Raw genomic sequence first — 20,293 nt, forward strand, 5'->3', positions numbered from 1 at the left:
TAAGAGAAAGCTATATACCCGAAAATGAGGAACAGTAAAATACGCTGTAATCATTTCTTTCTCTCTTTTTATTTGAATGTGAAAGCATTAATTCCATGGCGTTATCAGTTTTTGAAGCCGCGCCAAATGTCACCTAAACTCTCCTGTCTCGGTGGAACGAAACCTGTCGTGTGTAGCAGTGATCTGATGGATAGGCCCCCATTGGCGGGCGCACGTCATAGTTTCAAGGAACGAGGCTCCCATTGGCTCTCGTGCAGCATAGTTCTAAGGAACGCCACCAGAGAAGCCCTCTCCATGGCGGCGCAGCGGCCCGGCCGCCAGTAAGAGGGAGCGGCTGGCCGCCGAGCCAGCAGAGCCCGCACGGGCCTATGGCACGGGCAGATTCCGGAGTGGCTGCACGGCCGAGCTCAGCGTGGCGCGGCCACTTCACGAGAGCGCGCGCTCGGCCGTCGGGAGGCGCAAGCGGATCGCGATTCAAAGCTTCTCAGGCGGCAAGAAGACGAGGCCCTTCGACATGCAATGCGAGGCAGAAGCAATACGTCGCAGGCGGCATGCTTTCGCATTCACAACTCGTATTGCTTAGGTGCACCCTCAGACTTTTTTTAGCCAATTTTTTTAATACCGAGGATTTTTGATGTTACCAACATCTGAAGAAGAAGAAACAAAGGAACCTTGACGCCTTGACCTATCTGTGTCCCGTCATTGTCGTTGTTTTGAGATGACAAGTGACGCGAGAAAGGGAGACCTCAATCAGCACTTCCCACTGAGGGTGTACTCGATCGGCGGGGACGATAAAGAACTTCGAAGCCCCATCTTTAAAAGTCGTCCGGCTCCAGTTGAGGAAATTAAGCCTTGTTGGAACGTCATAGAAAATTTTCCATGACGTTGTGCACAGCATAGCATCAGCATTGTATGATTTGATATTTTGCTCTCTGATATATCTCCAATGGCAGTCGCGGCCAGAAAGTATGCATCGTGACTGATGTCTCGGCCTTCTTTTTTTGTTTGATTTACTCAAACGCGTTACGCATATCCTTTTCTTTTTCTCTATCGGTTGATTCCACTAAATATTTTTTTGTACCAATTCCCACTCAGGCACTGCATCTGTACATTTACAACACTCTGCCCACTTTTAGTGGGCGGGCTATCCGGCTGCTCTGGATTCGACTTTGCCACATATGGACACTGTCTCCAACTCCTTTCTGTTTTCACAATTCTCACGATTTTTAAGGTATATTCGTCTTGCATTTCTTGGGATCTCAAAGCTTGCATAATTGTTCACTTGAACTTATCCGATTATAAGCCGCAGTGGCAAGGGGATGGCAAGGGGGTGGCAAGGGGATGGAAAGATGAGTCAGAAAGTCAAGTCAAGCCAATTAAAAAGCCAAACCGAGACCTGTTTTCTGGTCTGGCCGCGTCCTGTCGTCTCTGTCGTCGTGAAACTTTCTGACTTTACTTCGTGCTATGGTTGTAGGTTTGCATTACCTAAGTTCACAGTAAGTATGTTGTGTACATTTAGTTCCTTCATCGGCGAAAGAAGAGACGCCCAAAAGAGTTGGTGCGGTGATTAAAAAACAGTTAATGCCTTCATAACGGAAGCATGGCGGTAAAGGAGGCCAGGGAAGCCCAGTCAGGTAAGTTGTCATTTTCCTAATCTGAAATGTTTTTCAATTCGTCCGCTTTGTGCTCATTGGTCCTGCGTAGTTTCCGAAGCGGCATAGATGACGTCTGAAACGCCTTGCGAAAGAGAAGCACCACATCTTATCTATCGAAGTGGGCGTTCTTGCTGGCTGCTGCGACGCTTTCGCTCATATCGGATTTGATCGCGTTCCCCACTCTTCTCCGTAAAAAAACAAATGCTTCTTCCCACATAAAAAAAAAAAAAGTACTTAATATACCAGAGTGGTTTGCTGCGTTTTCGTCTGGCCTCGTATCTTTTTGAAAGTGTCATGAACTTCTGACAGCTTCTGTCAACTGGTTCTGGATTAGTCGCAACAGAACACTTCAGTTGCTCATACTTTATTTCTTAATAAGTAGAAGTAGTTAAGCGTTAACTGGACTTTATTACTACAGCATCTAAAACCTATCACAATAATTAAAAAAAAAAGAAAAAAAGCTTTTTGGCGGAAATTATATGCTGGATTTTAATTCTGAAAAGCAAAACTAGAAAAGACATCATACACGATTCTACCGCGTGCCCCCTAATCTGGGTGAAGCCTTTAAAGTGACCACGTAATTCGGCTTGGTAACGTATTATGCTGCAATTCACCGCAGAGGTGTTCGAAGGTGGTTAAAGCATCGCATGAACATTTCAAAGAACAAACTTACCCGAGCGAAAAGAAAAGAAACAATACCTGGTTTTCTCTACATACGGCGCCTGTCTGCTAACCACGCACCCTTTGATTAGCGCAACAACCTACAGATGGCAGCAGTGGCCCTAGCAGCTTAAGAAGACTACTACTAGTAGTGCACCGGGAACTACGTCCGCCATGTTGGTAGCGGTGAGGAAACAAAACCAGCGACTGGAATGGCGTAGAACACATCAAAATAAACGGCCATGCCTTGTTTGACAGGTGCAGTGCCAACACATTGCTGCGCTATGCTGTGTTAGCAGCGAGTGACCATAAATCTCTGCTAAAGCAAGGTGCATATGCTTTTCTTTTTTTTTTACTTTGCTAATTTACACTGGTTTTGACAATAAAAAACATAGCCAATGCGAAGAAATGTGTGGACATTCTTGCTCGGCGTAAACATGCTTATAACTGTTGAACTGAGTCGAAATTACAAATACATGAAAGGATAAGATATCGAGGATGGGGACGGAAACAGCTTTCATTTAACAACAACAACATAAAATGACTCAACTGGTTAGTTGTGTCATTCTATGTGAATAGGTAGTTATGTTATTCTATGTGAATAGATACGAATACATTTCATGTATTCGTATCTGTTCATGAACACGCTCGCTTTCAATTATTAATGAAGTTGACTAACGTAGAAGTTTGGGCTAGTTGATATTTTATGATTAAAAATTAAAACAGCGCAAGGGCATGGACAAGAACAAGAAGGTAGACGAACAAGGCGCTGACTTACAAGTCAGCGCCTTGTTTGTCTACCTTCTTGTTCTTGTCCATGTCCTTGCGCTGTTTTAATTTTTAATTTAAAATATTATTGAGTCCAAATTCTTTCATGAAGTTTTACTGGATTAATTTCTGAATTAGCATTCTTTTCTGGTGCGCGTTGTAGGGTCGGCCTGCTTTTTTCATGGTGAGAAAGCAGCTCAGTGTATGTAAACCAGACTAAGTGAGGGAATGCAAAGTAAAAAGTCATATTAAAAAAACAAAACAAAAAAGCAATCGCTAGCAACCAGAAAATAGTATTATTGCATAGCAGCGAGTCTTACACACTTGATCTGGCATCGATAAACAAGGTTTTTAAACATCACTAGCTTTAAAACTAGGCAGGAGAGTATTGGTCAAATAATCATTAGAATGCAGGAATGCAGATCGGGAAACAGAACAATCACGGACAGCGGGAAACAGAACAGACACAACTTTCACAGAGGCAGGATTTTCTTGTCATTTTATCAAATGCCACGTTTGATTACATCACTTCCTTAGGTTTATCGCAGTAGCTAATGCATTGATCTCGGCTTTGGCAATAAAGCGACACAACGCTGCGGACACCAAGTTGAGAGTGGGAGAAACACCATCGACACCAACTTCATTGCGGAGCCTCTCATTTGTTTCTTGCCATAGCTGAGATCAAACTTGTTTATTGCAGAAGAGATCGTCGGATAGTCTTGCGAACGTCGTGCTTTAGAAATTCTAAACCGATCTGAGTCAGTGTTGCCGAATTGTGGAAATTTTCCAACCTCGTGTGGAAAGCCTAATGCCAGGGGGTAAAGATAAACTTAATTTGAATGCATGTAAAATATATATTTAAAAATAAATATATTTCTTATTTTACATGCGTTCGAGTTTAGTTCCCCGCTGTCCCTTGGAGCTATGTTTGTTTGAAATTTCCCACGATTCGGCATCACTGATCTGAGCTCTTTGCGATGCCTGCAAAATAACACCAGGGGTGCAGTTTGCTTTCCAGGAACTTGAAGCTTCTAATTGATTGAAGCTTTCGCCAGCACGTATTAAAGAGTTAAGATGGTCGTCGATATGCTTCTACCACTAAACAGCATAACTGGCACCTCTGCGTCGAGAAAAGAATTGGAAGAGTTCTCAGAAATGAGAGGCACAACTGTTGGGTCCTTCATCCATGATGGGTGATTGGAAGTTGAAAAATGAAAGCCGTTTACAAATCCCTGTAACGCCGAATTGGAGCGCAGCCCTTGAGGAGGAGTAGGGAAGGGTACTGGGGGGGGGTCACGTCACCTGCGGGTAGTCACGTGACCCCGGGGGGGGGGGGGGGGTCACGTGATCTCGGGGGAGGGGGGGTCACGTGACCTCGGGGGTGGGGGGGGGGGGGGCGGGGGGTCACGTGACCTTGGGGAGGGGGGGGGTCACGTGACCTCGGGGGGGGGGGGGGGGGTCACTTGACCTCAGGGGGGGTCACGTGAGCCCCCCCAGTTACGCCAACGCCGACGCCGCTCAGGCTGGAAACGGGCCCCTAAGAGCTGCGCTCTAAAACTCTCTAGTTATTACATCACAATCACTGACCGACCACAACTGCCCTTGAAATGCCAAGAAACCGATACACAAGAAACTTGATGCTACCAAGAAGGCCGCATGCCAGTGGCGTAGCCAGGAGGGAGGCTTATGGGGCTTCAGCACGCCCTGAAATCCAGCCAACCCTAAAATATAGGCATGCGCTTTGACCTCCGGACTTGGCGGATTCGTGATGTCACTTTACCCAGCAAGAGCAAGGCTACGGGGAGGCTGGTTTGGTTATGAGCTTCGCCACTTGGTGGCACCAACGTATTACAACCTAGCTGTTTCTGATGCCTGAGGACTGATTTGGCAATGCCAGCAGAGGCGAAAAAGTGACTCACCTGCGCTTCAAACTGTTCAAACTCCACCGACCTCCTCCCATTTTCAGTCTCATTTCCTCTCCTCGCAGGAGTTGAATAGGCGCAGGAGAGAAGGGAAATCAGGCTCAACCTAGTACGACAAGGAGTGCGCGAGCACAGCTTGCCACCATGCTTTTGCGGAGCGACGCTGCTTTTACGGGAGTGTTGACGTAACAGCATTCGAAGTAGCTTTGGGAACATCCACCAGGTGCAATCTAATAATCGGTTTATTCGTTTTAAATAAAATTATGGTGTCTTTTTGGACAAAAAATTGGTGTCTTGATGGTGTTGCCGAAGGATAGTTGTCATTTAGACAATAAAATAGGCACTAGAATTTTGTCACCATACCCCTTTAAAGCTTGTGTATGGTCTGTCCAGCATGGGAGGACCCACTGCGTGGCGGCCAGGGCAAGCGGCACCCCATCATCCTGCAGCAGAGTGTCACCATGCTGGCCTACATGGACAAGAACAACGCCTCTGCCCAGAAAACCCCCACCTCCTTTTGGGATTCCATGGGTGTGACCCACTCCAGGGACCTCCCCATTCTAGTCGGGGCTGCCACAGGTACGCCCTACAGCTGTGCATGTTTGTGCTTCATACTCCCACCTCTCATGGTTAGTTTTCTTCTTTGAGCGTGCCTGTTAGGAGTAGTGGAGTGGCTCAATGGAACAACAAGATATCTTCACATGGTGTGCTGTACCGGGCAATGTGCCTTGCGACATCAAATCACACTATATGTGGTTATGACATAAACACTTATTTTTTTCTTAAACATGCTTCCACGTCCTCATACACTCGCAAAAAAGGATACAAACTGTTTGATTGTAAAAATAGTCAGAGAATACATTTGATTATAAAGCTAAGACACTACCAAACATTTTTGTTTCTGTTGTAAAGTTGTATTTGCTGAGCAAAACAAATAAAGTCAATCTGAAATCAGAGTGGGGTGGTACAACAACATTATTGCTCTGGAGTCACTTGCTTAGTTTCAATGAGTAACTGCCCACAAAAGTTAGGAAGTTGTGCCCAAAGGATACTGGGTAAAAAATCCATTCTCATAAGCACAGTACTACTGCTTATGGGAATGGATTCTTTCTATGACTCTCGGTACATGGTCAACAACATTAATAAATTAACAAAGAACAGTCATTAATATCCATCCAATATAAATTTGATGATTTATTTCAAAACGTAAACCAGAAGCGGGCAATTCTTATTTTGTTCAAGCTATATTGATGTTTCAGCTGACATGCTCAACGATAAAATTGTTTTCTTTTTTGCAATCCACTTCTCAAGTATTGCTAGTCACGTGGTTGGTTATCTTGTATCTTTAGGGCACAATTGCAGTGATGTGATTGCCGCATCATTTGTGCCAAACTGCTCCAAAGGGCTTACCCTGCTACATCCTGCCACATTTAGCCCAAATGCGAGGAACTTGCACCAACATTGCTCCAAAACTTGATTTCACTTTATTATATATAATGGCTCAGGGCCTGCTTCATGTCCGGATCGTTCTGGTAGGCTTGTACGAATTTTCGGAAGTTTCGATTTTAGCCACAAATAATGTACTATCCTATTTGATCTCTTTATTGGTGTAAAACACTGACAGTACTCGTAATTTTTGCAATATCTCTTATGTTCCTAGTCTGCTGTGGCGTGCAAGTTAGCTTCGTTGAATGCGCTCCTCATTGCGCTCTTGTGTACTGCAGTGAAGCGGTAATTGTGAAGTAAGCATGGCAGTTTTGCTTACCTTGCTTCGCTGCAGTGCATCCAAGTGCTAAAGGGAAAGCGTTCCCCCAGAGCGGAACGTTAAAGGGCTACTCGACCGAAATTTCGAGCCCATAAAACAGGGCATGAGCGATAGGTGGTACGATGCAGAACCCCAAAACGCCACTCATACAGCAATATCTCTAACGGATGGAAGTATTTTTGTAAAAGAAATGCGCGATGGAAGGCCGACGAGACGTGATGTCACGATTCTCATTCCCTCAACTCCTCGCTTCATCCCGTCGAGTTGGTGAACCGGAACCAGGAAGAGAGAAGGAAGGCCGCGTCTCCTCATCCTCAACGTTTTTAGGAGGGTCGGGATGTCAGTGTCCCCGCTTGATAGCGCCCTTCTTTTAAAAAAATACGGCCATCCTTTTGAGATATTGATGTATGAGTGAGGTCTTGGAGTTCGTAGAGTCCTGTTCAATGCTTTTGCGGCCTTATTTTGCAAAATCCGAATTCTGGTTCAGTATCTCTTCAATACACGCAGGCGTCGGGTGTATCAAAAAGGGAACTTCATGAGTATTAATGTAACAGCTCAGTTGCAGTAAAAATTTCTGAATTATGCTGTGGCAATTATTTATGATAGACTACGGTATTCTATATATACCTTTTTCAAATTGGTGATTTATCGAGGGTACTCGCATTAAAATTTATGTAAACTGTTTTACAGGCTGTTTTATTATTTTTTGAACTCTGTTGTTTAGTTGTCACTTTTATGTATGTTTTATCCGTTTGAGGTGCAGTCAGTAGAATAAACTCAGTTAGGTGAAGCAGTGGAAGGAAGCTTGGGAATAACCTGAACAACTTTGGCAGGATTGTTTTAAGAAGGCATACTTATTGTTCACATGGCAATTTCTGTTATTATGAAGTTCTACATACAAAATGTCATTAATTTTCATAAATTAATAATAATTTCTTTTAGAGCGCAGCTCTTAGGCGCCTGTTTCCGGCTTGAGCGGCGGCGCCGTCGCCGTCAGTGTAACCGCAAGCCACCCCCCCCCCCCCCCCCCCGAGGACCTTGGGAGGACCTCGGGTTCTTTCGGTGGGGAGTCACGTGACCGCCCCCCCCCCCCCCCACTCTTCAAGATCATGTAACCCCTGCCCCCCTCAGTACCCTTCCCTCCTCCTCCTCAAGAGCTGTGCTCTAATTCGGGGTTACAGGTAGTTGTAAACGGCTTTCACTTTTTAGAGCGCAGCTCTTAGGGGCCCGTTTGCGGCTTGAGCGGCGTCGCCGTCGCCGTCGGCGTCGGCGTAATTGCGCGGTGCATCATGGGAAATGTCCCATAATGCACCGCGCGAGCCCCCCACCGGGGTCACGTGACCTCGTGGGGGGGCACGTGACCCCCCCGAGGTCACGTGACCCCGGTGCATCATAGGAAATGTCCCATAATGCACCGCGTGAGCCCCCACCGGGGTCACGTGACCTCGTGGGGGGCACGTGACCCCCCGAAGTCACGTGACTCCCCTGAGGTCACGTGACCCCCGCCGATGTCGCGTGACCCCCCAATGACGTCATCGTCAGTGATGACGTCACCGGCATCCACATCGTCATCGTCATCATCACTGATGACGTCACCGGCATCCACATCGTCATCGTCATCATCACTGATGACGTCATCAGTGACGTCACTGATGTCGTCACCGGCATCCACATCGTCATCGTCATCGTCACTGATGACGTCACCGGCATCCGCATCATCATCGTCATCATCACTGATGACGTTATCGTCATCGTCATCATCACTGATGACGTTACCGACATCCGCATCGTCATCGTCATCATCACTAATGACGTCATCAGCGACGTCACCGACATTCGCATCGTCATCGTCATCATCACTGGTGAAGTCATCAGTGACGTCAGTGATGACATCATCGGCATTGGGGGTCACGTGACCAGCCAAGGTCACGTGACCCCCCCCTGGTTAGTTTAACCCCCCCCCCAGTGCCCTTCCCTCCTCCTCCTCAAGAGCTGCGCTCTAATTCGGCGTTACAGGGAGTTGTAAGCAGCTTTCACTTTTTTATGTGCATTTTTTTTTATGTGAATGAAACATCAGTTTTCTAACATTATTTTACTGGAATATACTTTTTGGATTACATTTTATATTTTACCTGAAATTACCATTCACAGCAGTCCATACTGTCTTTCATCGATCAGCATCTTGTTGCCATGCCTAGCGCTTCTATGTGAAACTAAACAGCTAGTGCTGTGTTCAAGGAAATCAAACCTGCCGTTGCACAGAAGTGTGGAGGCAAAGCACGCACATATTTTAGTTGGATAAGCCAACATAGTAGTCGTATAAATAAAAATGAAGTGTGTGCTCGTGCTCTAAAAGTACTTCTTACTGCTCCATAATTTACTTTTGGCTGCTCCAAAAGTGCTACAAAATGACTCGGGTCAATCGCATGACTGCAACTATCTAACTTTGTGGTAGTATAACTAACAGGATGAGAGGTATTGGGCATGTGTATGCATGTCTGTTTTTAGTGGGGTGAAGTGTTGATTTAACAAAACTGACACAATCTCGTATGGTCTTTCTATATTGAGTTAATAATAGTGTCCTGCATGGTCCCTAGAAAATTAGAGAATTTCTTGCATGGTACTAGAAAATTAGAGAAACAGGCAATTGAGAATTTGTAGTCTTGTGTGTCACACACTTTATGTTCTTCTCTCGTCTTGTTATGCAGGTGCCATTGGCCTAATTGTGATCATCCTGACAGCTGTGGTTATATGGCATTGCTGCACACGGAACGGCAGTAACGACAAAGCCTATGGTGAGCCTGGTTCTCTAACAAGTTTGCACAGCTTATTGTTGGAACTTGCAGCATCACAGTGACATTCCTGGCAGTGCTGGCATCCTGCTTTACATTTTCACTTTTCTCTTTGTGCTGTTGTTGATTCCTATACCTTAGTTTGCTCGTTCCTTGTGGGGACTCAAATTGCTGAGCATTGTTGTATCCATGGCTTGCAGTGAATGTTTCACATTTTTGTATGCAACATGCAAACCGGCATAGCCAAACCATTGTTTGGTTATGCCGGTTTCTGCTTCTTGGTTGATGATTTGGGTTCCTGCTTTCAGTTGTGGAGAACCTGAGTCGCAGCAGCAGTGTGTCGAGACCAGCCACATCAAACATGGTGCAGAGGTGGGTCCTTGGATGCCTCGTGCTCAGCTTTTCTGCTAGTGAAATCGTTGTCTGACCAGTGAACAAGTATTGTGAAGAAGCACTTATATTACTGTGTTCACAGCTTCTATGACTGTCATTGCTACTTGCAAAGATGTTTGTGTGTGACAACAGCTCTTGTGATTAGCAGCAGCAAAAACGAGAGAATTATAGTCCGTTGCAACCTAAGAACAAAGGGCGAGGGTAAGACGGGCCAGGGAGGAGGAAGCAGACGGAACGCTGGAGAAGAGAGGGAAACCTCCTTCTCTCTTTAGCGTTCAGTCTGCTTCCTCCTCCCCAGCCCGTCTTACCCTCGCCCTTCGTTCTTAGGTTGCAACGGACTATAGTCCTCTTGCTAGTTTTGACATTTATGCTCCCAACTAAAGCATGACATTAGATTAGTTATGAATGTTTGATTATAGATGAATTGAATTTATGCTTGCATATATGGGACTCATTTCTTTTTGTGCATTTTCGAAGTCCAAGTAGCCACCTTTGGACATTAGTAAGCACCTTTAATAGTTTTGAAAGAGAAGACATACCTGTCTCATATTTATGCTGTAGTCTTATATGATAGGATAGATTTACAGTATATATCGGGTGGATGAAATACCCAGGTTCGGTCAAAAATGGGCCATTAAAATCGACACCTGCACATAGCAATCTAAACTTTTCGTCAAAGGTGCATTTTACAGGTCGGTTTTATCATGCAAAATTACAAAGCGTAGCTCCCTTTGTGTAAAATTGGGGCCAAATAACTTGCCAGGGTCAACGGCGGGCAGCGAAGCAGACGACAGAGTCGAGTGGCGGGGCGTGTTATGCGCTCGTATTGATAGATGGCGCTACCCCCTTGGTCTGGCTTGCGTTGAAAGAAATATTGAAAGTGCCCACGTTCTAGCTGCCGACGAATTTCGTCTGCGTGTCTTCTGCTTTCTTTCGCAGGTCAGTTACACCTTTTGCTGCTCCCGAGACCTTTCTTGTCACTGTTGGGGGGGAAAACAGCCATTACGTGTCACTTGACAGTCCAAGAAAGGGCACAGGTAGTCCTTTGGTTTACAGAAACCAGGCGCATGAGGCAAGTAAGCTCGAAGTTTCGAGCCATTTTTCGTAGGTGTCCACCCACCTGTCGGACTGTCATGTGCTGGGCAAACCGATTCAACACGGAGAACACGGTGGGAACCAGGCTGCGAGCACGCGAAGAGAGGTTGCCACAGCGGCACAAACGTCACACTGTGCTTGTGACATTTGCATTCAACCCATGGTTGTCCATGCCAAAGGTCACAAGACAGCTTAATATCAGTAGAGTATTCGTCTGGAGGGTGATCTGCCAACAAATGTATCCGTTCAAGCCACAGGTCCTGTTCGAGCTGCAGCCTGATGACTATGAACGGCGAAAGCAGTTCTGCGTAGACGAACTTGGGCACATCTCCACAAACAGGAACCACCTTCAATTCCTGCTTTTCACGGATGAGGCTATTTTATATCTGGACGGTCATGTCAATAAGCAGAACGCCCGCTGCTGACCCAAGACAAACCGTCATTGGATCATTGAAGAGGCTGTCCAGTCACCAAAGGTCGTAGTATGGTGTGGACTTTGGAGGGAAGGCGTTGTCGGCCCATTCTCCTTTGAGGGCACGGTCACTGGCGATGCCTACCTTCGCCTGCTCCAATAGGACGTCTTGCCGGAGCTGAAACTTTACACATGCAAAGGGAGGTGTGCACCTTCCATGAAGATGTTGCATCCCCGCACTATGCCACTGCAGTGAGGGATTGGCTTGACAGGACCTTTCCCGGCAACTGGTTGGGTCGAAGGTCACCGACAATGCCGTGGCTCCCACAGTTCCCTGATCTGACAATTTGTGATTTTTTTGTTTGGGATTTCTTAAAAGCCCAAATCTACAGAATTTGCCTGTGCACGGTGTTGGAAGTAAAGCAGCAGATTATATCCGCCTTCGATGCTATTAGGACGACATGCAAAAGGCAGCCTTCAGGGATTAGGTGTGAAGACTGCACAAGTGTGCATGTTTACTGAAAATAATGTATCGAACCGTTTTGTACATATGACTAGCGCCTTTGACAACTGCGGGCTTCTACTGACGGGTTCTTTTCAGAGCCATTAATTGCTGTTTATTTAGAGTTCGCTTTGGTAGCCTCCAATGTCTCAAAAGTGCAGTCCAAGCAGCATCCAGTGGGACGCATTGTGGCTGTTTTCCCACGAACCGTGACAAAAAAGGTCTCGGCAGCAACGTCGGAAGGTGCAACCAACCAGAGAAAGAAAGCAGAAGACACTCGGACAAAATCCGTCGGCAGCGAAGGCACCGTCGTTATGCAACCTCCTTTTAATTTTATTACTTCAAGTTTTGCTCTCGTCTGCATTTATTTTTAAAGCAAAAATACATTACAAAAATATTATGTTCATGTGAATAGAACACGGTCGACGTGGGTACTTGCAATATTTCTTTAAAACCAAGCTGGAACAAGTAGGTAGTGCCATCTATCAATGTGAGCGCCAAACGCGCCCCGCTTATTGACCTGGTCGTCAACGTCGTCGCCCGCTGTTGATCCTGGCAAGTTTCTTGGCCCTATCTTTTACAGAAAGAGAGCTACGCTTTATAATTTTGCATGATAAAACCAACCTGTGAAATACACCTTTGACGAGACGTTTAGATTGCTACGTGCAGGCGTCAATTTTTACAGCCCATTTTAGATCAAGCCTGGTTATTTCAGTCGCCCTATGCCCCCAGGTAGGGCATGGCATTTTTATTAATTGTATACACCCTAGACATGATGGCCTATTTAGTGTTGTTGTAAATGCTTCTTAGTGGGTGGAGTACGAGATCGAAACAACACACACAGCCTGCTTTTATCGCACCCTCTTCCCGTCTGCCGCGGGGAATTTATTATCACTAACAAGAAAACCTTCTAGTGGGAGGCAATTCATGCCGAGTCGCTACATTTCCCCCCACTAACTCAAAACACAGTAACACAATGCAACAAGTAGTAACACTTTTAGTGGGTCTGTCAAGATGGTCATATGTAAGCCTGTCAGGTTGCCTACGGCTCCACGAGCTATACCTTAAGCTTGCACTTGGTTCATTTTGCATTGCCGTCGCAGAAGAAACGGAAAAAGTAGGCTCTTCATCATGTGGACTGTCGGAGTGGTTGTCAGGCTTCGAATCCGAGTTATCTCACTCCATAGGCACTTCTGTCTCCCCGTGGTCTAGTGGCAAGTTCCTTCCCGCATCAAAACCAGTTAGGGCTCTTGGCTTCAGGTGCTCACCGTGCACAAAGTGAATTATACCTGCAACTAGCACCAAGTATGGGACAGCACTAATTTTCTTCGTTACCTTTCCTCTAGCCCATCCTACCCCCTCCCCTCTTAGGTTTCGCACCCACACTTTGTCCTCGACATCAAATTCCATTGTCCTTGCATGTTTGTCAACACTCTTCTTGCTTTCATGTTGCTTCTCTCGCCGCACATTAAGAAAACCGGGTTTCAGCAAAATGAGATGCGTTTGTGGCAAGCGTCCAAGAAAAAGCTCTGCCGGCGTCTTTCCAGTTACCACGTGGGGAGTTGTTTGGTACTGGAACAAAAAGTTTGATAGCTTCAACTGTATGCCCCTCTTGTCAACACATACCCTGTCTCCAGAAGCTGCTTCAGGAGGGACTTCTTCACCATTTGAATTGCACGTTCGGCCAGTCCATTGTATGCTGGGTGGTAAGGGGGCGTAGTCGTGTGCAGGATTGCATGTTCTTGCATGAACGATCAGAAATCCTCCGGGACCAGTTGCGGTCCATTATCAGTGACCACTTCTTCTGGCAACCCAAACTGCAAGAATATAATCTGCAGGTTTTTGATGGTGTGCCCAGTGGTCAAAGAAGGCATTGCGATAGCCTCCAGCCGTTTTGAGTGGTCATCCACTAGGATTAGAATGTTCGATTGGTCCTTCTGGCAAAGTCTATGTGCACGTGTTCAAACACCCTAGTGCACAGCGGCCAAGGTTGAAGAGGCAAATGGGAGGGCGATGTTTTGCGTTGCATCACAGACGTCGCATGTTTGCACCAGGTTCTCAATGGCAGTGCCTAGTCCACTCCACCAGACGTGCTGTCTTGCAAGCATCTTCATTTTCGGTGCTCCTGGGTGTCCTTCGTGCAGAAGACTGATGATCAGATCGTGCAGAGCTTTTCGGAATAACCATTCGCACCCCCGATGCCAAGCAGTCCTGGTTAGTAGACAACTCATCTCTTCTCTAAAATAAAGGAATTAAGTCTGGATCGTCTATTTTCTTAGGCCAGCCTCGTTTTGTAAGTTTGATAATCCGACATCAGTAGTGGGTCCTTCTTAGTCTCTTGCTGCACTACCCAACTGGTGACAGGAAGATACTCGAGCGTTGAAAAGTAGCGCACATGGTCAGAGTCTACTGTTTTCGTGGGTAGAGCAAGCCTTGAAAGGGCGTCGGTGTGACCAATGCTGGTACTTTTTGCGAACATGATCACAAAGTCGTACTTCACTAACAGAAGTCTCCATCTCTGCATATGTGCAGCTGCCATGTCGGTTGACTCCTGCCCTTGCTTCGAAAGTGTAGTGAGAGGATAATGGTCAGTTACTAGTGTGAACTTCCTTCCGAAAAGGTACTTATGAAACCTCTTGACGGCGAATATGATGGCAAGCGCTTCTCTCTCTATTTCTGAGTAGTTCTGTTCAGCCGTCGTAAGCGTTCTTGAGGTGTATTTGACCGGTCTGTAAACATCCTTGCTTACCTTATGAGCCAAAACCGCTCCTACACCATAATTAAATGCATAGCAGGTCTACCGAATTGACTTACTTGGGCAATACAATGTAAAGACAGCAGCACTACAAAGAAGCTCCTTAGCTTTTCTCACACACTGTTCACATTCTTTGGACCACAGCCAGTCAGCCCGCTTTTCCAGCAGATCATGCTGAGGTCGTAAAAGTGTTGGCAGATCTGGCAGAAACTTTGCGTAGAAGTTTAACATTCCTAAAAAACTTTGAAGCTTGTGAACATTTGTTAGAGGTGGGGCACTTTTGACTGCTTCTACCTTTTTGGGACACGGTCGAAGACCATTTTGTCAAGCACTTACCCCAGGTGCTTCACTTCTGGTAAAAAGTACTTGCTCTTCTATATTCAAGCTAACACTGTGCTTGGCAAGCCGTTCCAACACCCTTTTCACATTGTCGAAGCACTCATGACTTTTGCCTCCAATCAACAGATCATTGATGTAGCATGCAGCCTTTTGCAACCGAGGCGAAATTTTATCTACACTGTAAGGCGGGTGTGAAAATTTAAAAAGGTCAAGGTGCATGGTTACAGTCAGTGCTTTTCTCGCATTGTTATCAAGTTCCAGTTGCAAATATGCAGCACGCAAGTCAAAAACAGTAAACACTGGGCATCTCCTAAATGTCGCAAATAACTCGTCCACCAACTGCAAGAGGTAGTGCTCTGTACGCAAGTTGGGATTTAGTGATACGTTGTGATCGCCACAGATAAGAATATTTCCGCCAGCCTTCGGAACAATGACCAGTAGTGTTGCCCAGTCACTCGTCTTTACAGGCGACAAGATACTTTTGTCCATGATGTCCCTTAACTCACATTCAACATCATCTCTGAAAGCAAATGGAACGGTATAGTGCTTGCAGAACACTGGCTTAGCATTATCCTTGAAAACAAGTTTGCAGTGAACCCAACTATGGTTCTGGAACTGACGGAAATATAATTTTCAGTCTCAAAACTGCGAAAACGTACTTCCAGTTCGGCTTTACATACTGCAGCCAGTCTCTACCAAGCAGCAATGGAAGCCGCATGTTGCTGTCCTTTACCACCACAAGAAGCAGCACATGCTTCCCATTACTGCTATCTACCTTGACGTCTGCGACTCCGGCAATGTTAATATTTTCTCCGGTGTAGGTACGCAAGCTGAGGTTACTCTGCTTTAACTCTCCTTGAGGTAGAATCTTTCGATACGCTTCCTCTGGCATAAGGGTAACCGCCGAGCCCATATCTAGTATCTCCAATTCTACATTGCGACCTGCCACTTTCAAAGTTAGTACCTGTGGCACCTGCCACTACGTTACAATGCACAATCCACACGTCTCGGGGACTATCATTAGGCGGCTTTGCCTTACCCTTGGTCTGCCTTCCTCTATACATACTTCTGATATGTCCCTGTTTTCCACAATTAAAACACTTTGCTTTGAGAAATAGACACTTACACGGCTGATGCACCGAAGAACCGCATCGAAAGCAGTTCCAAGCTGTTGTCGCTGCTCGTGGTGTGGTCTGTCCCATAATTGATGCACCTCAGTGGTGTCTGCGCAGCTCTGTCGTTGCAGCTCGCTGCTCTGCTGTGTAGCCAGCTCCTTTGCAGGTGCCACCTTGTACATGTCTTTGAACTTGGAGTTTCCATCCATCTCGAGAAGCGGTCGCTGAATCTCGGCGTCGAGGCAGCCTGGACGAACCGGTCTCAGAGGGCAGTTTCCAGGAATTTACCGTAGTCACAAGTCATCACCAGCTTTTTTTAGAGCAATCACAAAATCTGCCAAGCTTTCTCCTGCTTTCTGGTGCCTCTGGTGAAATTTTGTTTGCTCTGCAATGTTGGACTTGGCCGGCGAGAAATGGTTCTCGAGTACCTACGCCAGTTCTGACAAGCTCTTGGAAATTGGAAGCTCGGGCACCAGCGAGTCTTTTAGTGTGTGATAGGCATTTGTTCCGAGAAAGTTAAAAAAACGTTGCCGCCTCATTTTCTGATTTCACAGCGTTTACTTTCATGAAAATCGGGAAGCATTCCAAGTAGTTGTCAAACGTCTCCTTGTCTGGGTGGAACTAGTGAAACTTGGGCATGTTGTCCAGTCATCCCATCCTCATCGCCAGTTGTTGTAACTCCGCCTTAGGGACCTTAGCGGGCGTAGTCCGAAATCGAGACAACGCACACCGCCTGCTTCTATCGCACCCTCATTCCAACTGCTGCGGGGCGTTTATTATCAGTAAGAAGAAAACAAGATATGCTCTGGCCTCCTAGTGGGAGGCAATTCATGCCAAATCACTATAAGTGTGGCAATTTAAACTCAACAACCAACAGTGTAGTCAAGGCTATGGAGTGGGCTTAGCCAACATTAAGCTAAACGTCATCACCCTTGCCCCTTTTTGCTTGTTTTTACTTCTCCTGGCCAGCGTAACTGGTGACGTCAGCAGCATTTCCTCTCAGCACTCAGCGACATCCACGTGATTGGGGTAACGCGCCTGCACAACATGCTTGTCAGGAGCCATCCTGCCGTTAACCATGATATAGACCAACTAAAGAAGTCCAATTTCAATAAATTGAAATTGCAGTAGGATTCAAAGTGCTCGGACCTGATGAGCAAGTTACTAGACTTCTTACACATGTTTTATCAAAATGAAAGAAAGCGTTTGCAATATAGCGCGTGCCGCCTCGGTGCCTCCGAGGCGAGAGCGTCGGCCTACGGATCCCCACGTGGCGGGTTCGAATCCCGGCCGAGGTGCCCGCAATCTGACGGAGGCTTATTGCGGAGAAGACGCCGTGTAACTGAGCTTTCGGTTGCACGTCAAAAGACCCCCAGGTGGTCGAAATTAATCTTCAGTCCTCCGCTGGGGCGTGCCAGATGCCCGTCGTTGGTTTGGCACGTAAAACCCTCAAATTCGAATTCGAATTGCAATATAGTACGTCTCAAGCTGGGAGGGACCTCTGTCTACACTACACCAATGAATTTGAAGTCTTCAGTAGAATGAGGTACTGCACAAGGACCTCGCAGACCCAACTTTGTTTAATGTTTGGGGTGAGGGGAGGGAAGGTGAGAGTAGGTAGGAAACACGTTTCCACTAGAAGAAAGCACACGTCGGGAAAGCAATGGTGCCGACTGCTATTCCTTTATGCATTGCTAGAACCGCGCCTCCTCAAATATGACCTTGACCTCACAGGCTTCGACCATTCCTCTGTCCTATGATAACACACTCGGACAAAGCTCTCTACAAAAAAGGCTGCAAAAAAAAAAAAAAAAAAAAAAAAAAAAACGGGGCACGCAGTTTTAAGTGGGTATATTCCTACAGATACTCTTCTGGTTTCCCCAAGCCGGCCAGAGGTACAGTGAGTGTGGGAGACAAAGGCAACACTTGACCCAGTCCGAAGACGCGTCGTCACGAGCCTCGGGTGCCAGCATTCCTTCTTTTTTCAAAATCATGGCCCGAACGACACTTCTTGTTTTATGAATGGACGTAGACTCCATCCACCCCTAAGCTGGCAGTGCATAGAAACTTTATGCTCTTTTGACCCATCGCACGGTTATTTTTTGCCATGTGATCCTGCTCCTATCCATACCAACATGCAGTGAGCAGGATTACATGACGAAGAGGAGGCGGCTGTTTGGTCTGGCGAGGGTATAGTGCCCATTGCATTATCAGCTTATGGGTGAATTAATGCCTCCTGGTTGACATTAAACTGCAAAAAAGAATCGGAGTGTAAACAAGCTGCACAAAGACCGCCGAGTGCCCTCCACACTTTTGCTGCGAACTGAAGCGCTCATGAGAGTGTGGTCACATTCATTTTCTGCTAGTCTTTTGCGCCTGCCTTGGTGGACGAGCAATAGCATCGTGCGTGTCTTTGTCAAGATGCTGACAACTCTTAAAAGTTGTAAAACCAACATGTCCCGGAAGGCACAGCTATTGGGAGGACAGGACAGTCCTGCATTCCCTACACTTCCACAAGCACTGGCTTCCCACTTTTTCCGTTTCTCTCATTTTCCCTTTTGCTTCTGAGCCCACTCAGTGGTCATTTTAATCCTAAAATTGTGTGAATCGTTTTTTTTTTTTTTTTTTTTTTTTTTTAATGTTATTCTTTTTCTAGTTTGCTCACTCGCCCACATAGGTAGTTTCTCTACTTGCATACTTCGTGACACTTTTTTTTTTTGTGGTGGTTGTTGCTTTGGCAGTTTAAATATGTTAATAAATGCCTGCAAAAAATATTTTATTCTTGGGTAGCTGATAAAAAAAAGAACAGCAAATGAAAGTCAGTCTTGGTATAAAATTGTGTTGTGTGCATGTTTATGCAGCTTGAAGTTAGTCTGCCTCAATGGGCGACTTGTCTCTCAGCCGTAGATGAGCAATTTAGCCAGTGCAGTACAACAGCTAGCCTGGGGTCTTTAGCGTGCATTTTGGAGTAGTGATACACGTCTGCACGACCAGTATGATGAGCATCGACTGCACGCCGGTACGATGCTCATTCATATCGAAACGGGCGAAGGTGGGGATTGAACCAAGGATTTCTAGGTTCTGCAGCGCAAGCTTTCGCTCTGTGCTCCGAGCTGTTGTGCATTAGCCTGCTCAGTCACCTATCCCCTCCTTCGGTATAGATTTGCAACTTGCCTGTCATCTAAAAAAGCAGCCATGTTGGTCAAAAACCGGGCAGGTGGCAACCCTAGTGCTTTGTCATAGTTATAGCATGTCTTGTGGGGCTATCCGGCTACCTCTTCGTGCAGTGACTCTGTGATCTTCCTGAGCGCCAAGTCTCGCCGGCCGACTGGCAGCCGAATGGACGAGGCCAGCCCAAGCACGGAAGCTGCAGATACCATGTCCCAGCTGCACTCAGTCCACATTAGTCACAGGGGTGGGGTGAGTGACTCCCACCTGATAGCTTTGGAGGCCGCCTGCAAAGGAAAAGATGTGAGCTACATGAAAAACATAATGCCGCATTATGACATAAAGGGGAAAAACTTTGTATGGACATGCTGTCATGTCTTCTTTTCAGCATGGTGCATGGACATCCGAGCGTTGCACTTTATGGAAAGAGACTGCTGATTGAGCATGCACAGATTGTGTTTGAACTCGAAACCACAACCTAGTCTGGGATTCTGGCCGTGTGAAGTGTGTTAACACGTGTATCGCTACAATTGGATCTCTGTCCACTGTGTAAGAAAGAAAACATGGGCTTTTGTTTAAAAGGTTTGCCTTGTTTTTGAGTGATTATGGAATTTTACCTGCCTGAGAAGGGAAGCTTGAATGTACGGTATACCCTAAGAGAGATTAGCACAAATGATCAATGGCCGGAACGGTGAAAACGCAGCACGCAGCGCTGCAGTGTCACCTGTATACCGAAAGCGAGAGTGCTCAAGCTGTTTTTACATTTTAATTTCTGGGATGTTTTGGCAGATAGTGATTGTTTACAAATATTTTTTTTTTTTTTTTTTGCTAAATTGATGCTGTCATCATGACCCTTGTCAGTTCATCTGACCAGTGACGTTGAAGTGGCAATTAAAAAAAAGATATCACTTGTTTGTGCTTATCTCTTTTGGTGTTGACTGTGCAGTTCTTG

The 20,293-nt window shown here is 46.2% G+C and overlaps 1 protein-coding gene across 2 annotated transcripts in view; it reads left to right on the top strand.

Annotated features, from left to right (window-relative positions):
* The first annotated feature begins 1,356 nt into the window (after window positions 1-1,356).
* LOC8035482 overlaps window positions 1,357-20,293 on the top strand; it is a 31,733-nt gene continuing 12,796 nt past the window's right edge. The window contains exons 1-5 of one of the 2 annotated variants that reach the window (XM_029995661.4): window positions 1,357-1,634; window positions 5,399-5,584; window positions 9,479-9,565; window positions 9,871-9,934; window positions 19,461-19,593. In XM_029995661.4, coding sequence (XP_029851521.2) covers window positions 1,601-1,634; window positions 5,399-5,584; window positions 9,479-9,565; window positions 9,871-9,934; window positions 19,461-19,593 — 504 coding nt within the window. In that variant the 5' untranslated portion in view covers window positions 1,357-1,600. Of the gene's footprint in view, window positions 1,635-5,398; window positions 5,585-9,478; window positions 9,566-9,870; window positions 9,935-19,460; window positions 19,645-20,293 lie in introns of both variants that reach the window. The other variant, XM_029995660.4, reaches the window with a different exon arrangement.

The sequence above is a fragment of the Ixodes scapularis genome, unplaced genomic scaffold (genome assembly GCF_016920785.2).
Source record: "Ixodes scapularis isolate PalLabHiFi unplaced genomic scaffold, ASM1692078v2 PGA_scaffold3__209_contigs__length_174095766, whole genome shotgun sequence".
NCBI classification, from domain to species: domain Eukaryota; kingdom Metazoa; phylum Arthropoda; class Arachnida; order Ixodida; family Ixodidae; genus Ixodes; species Ixodes scapularis.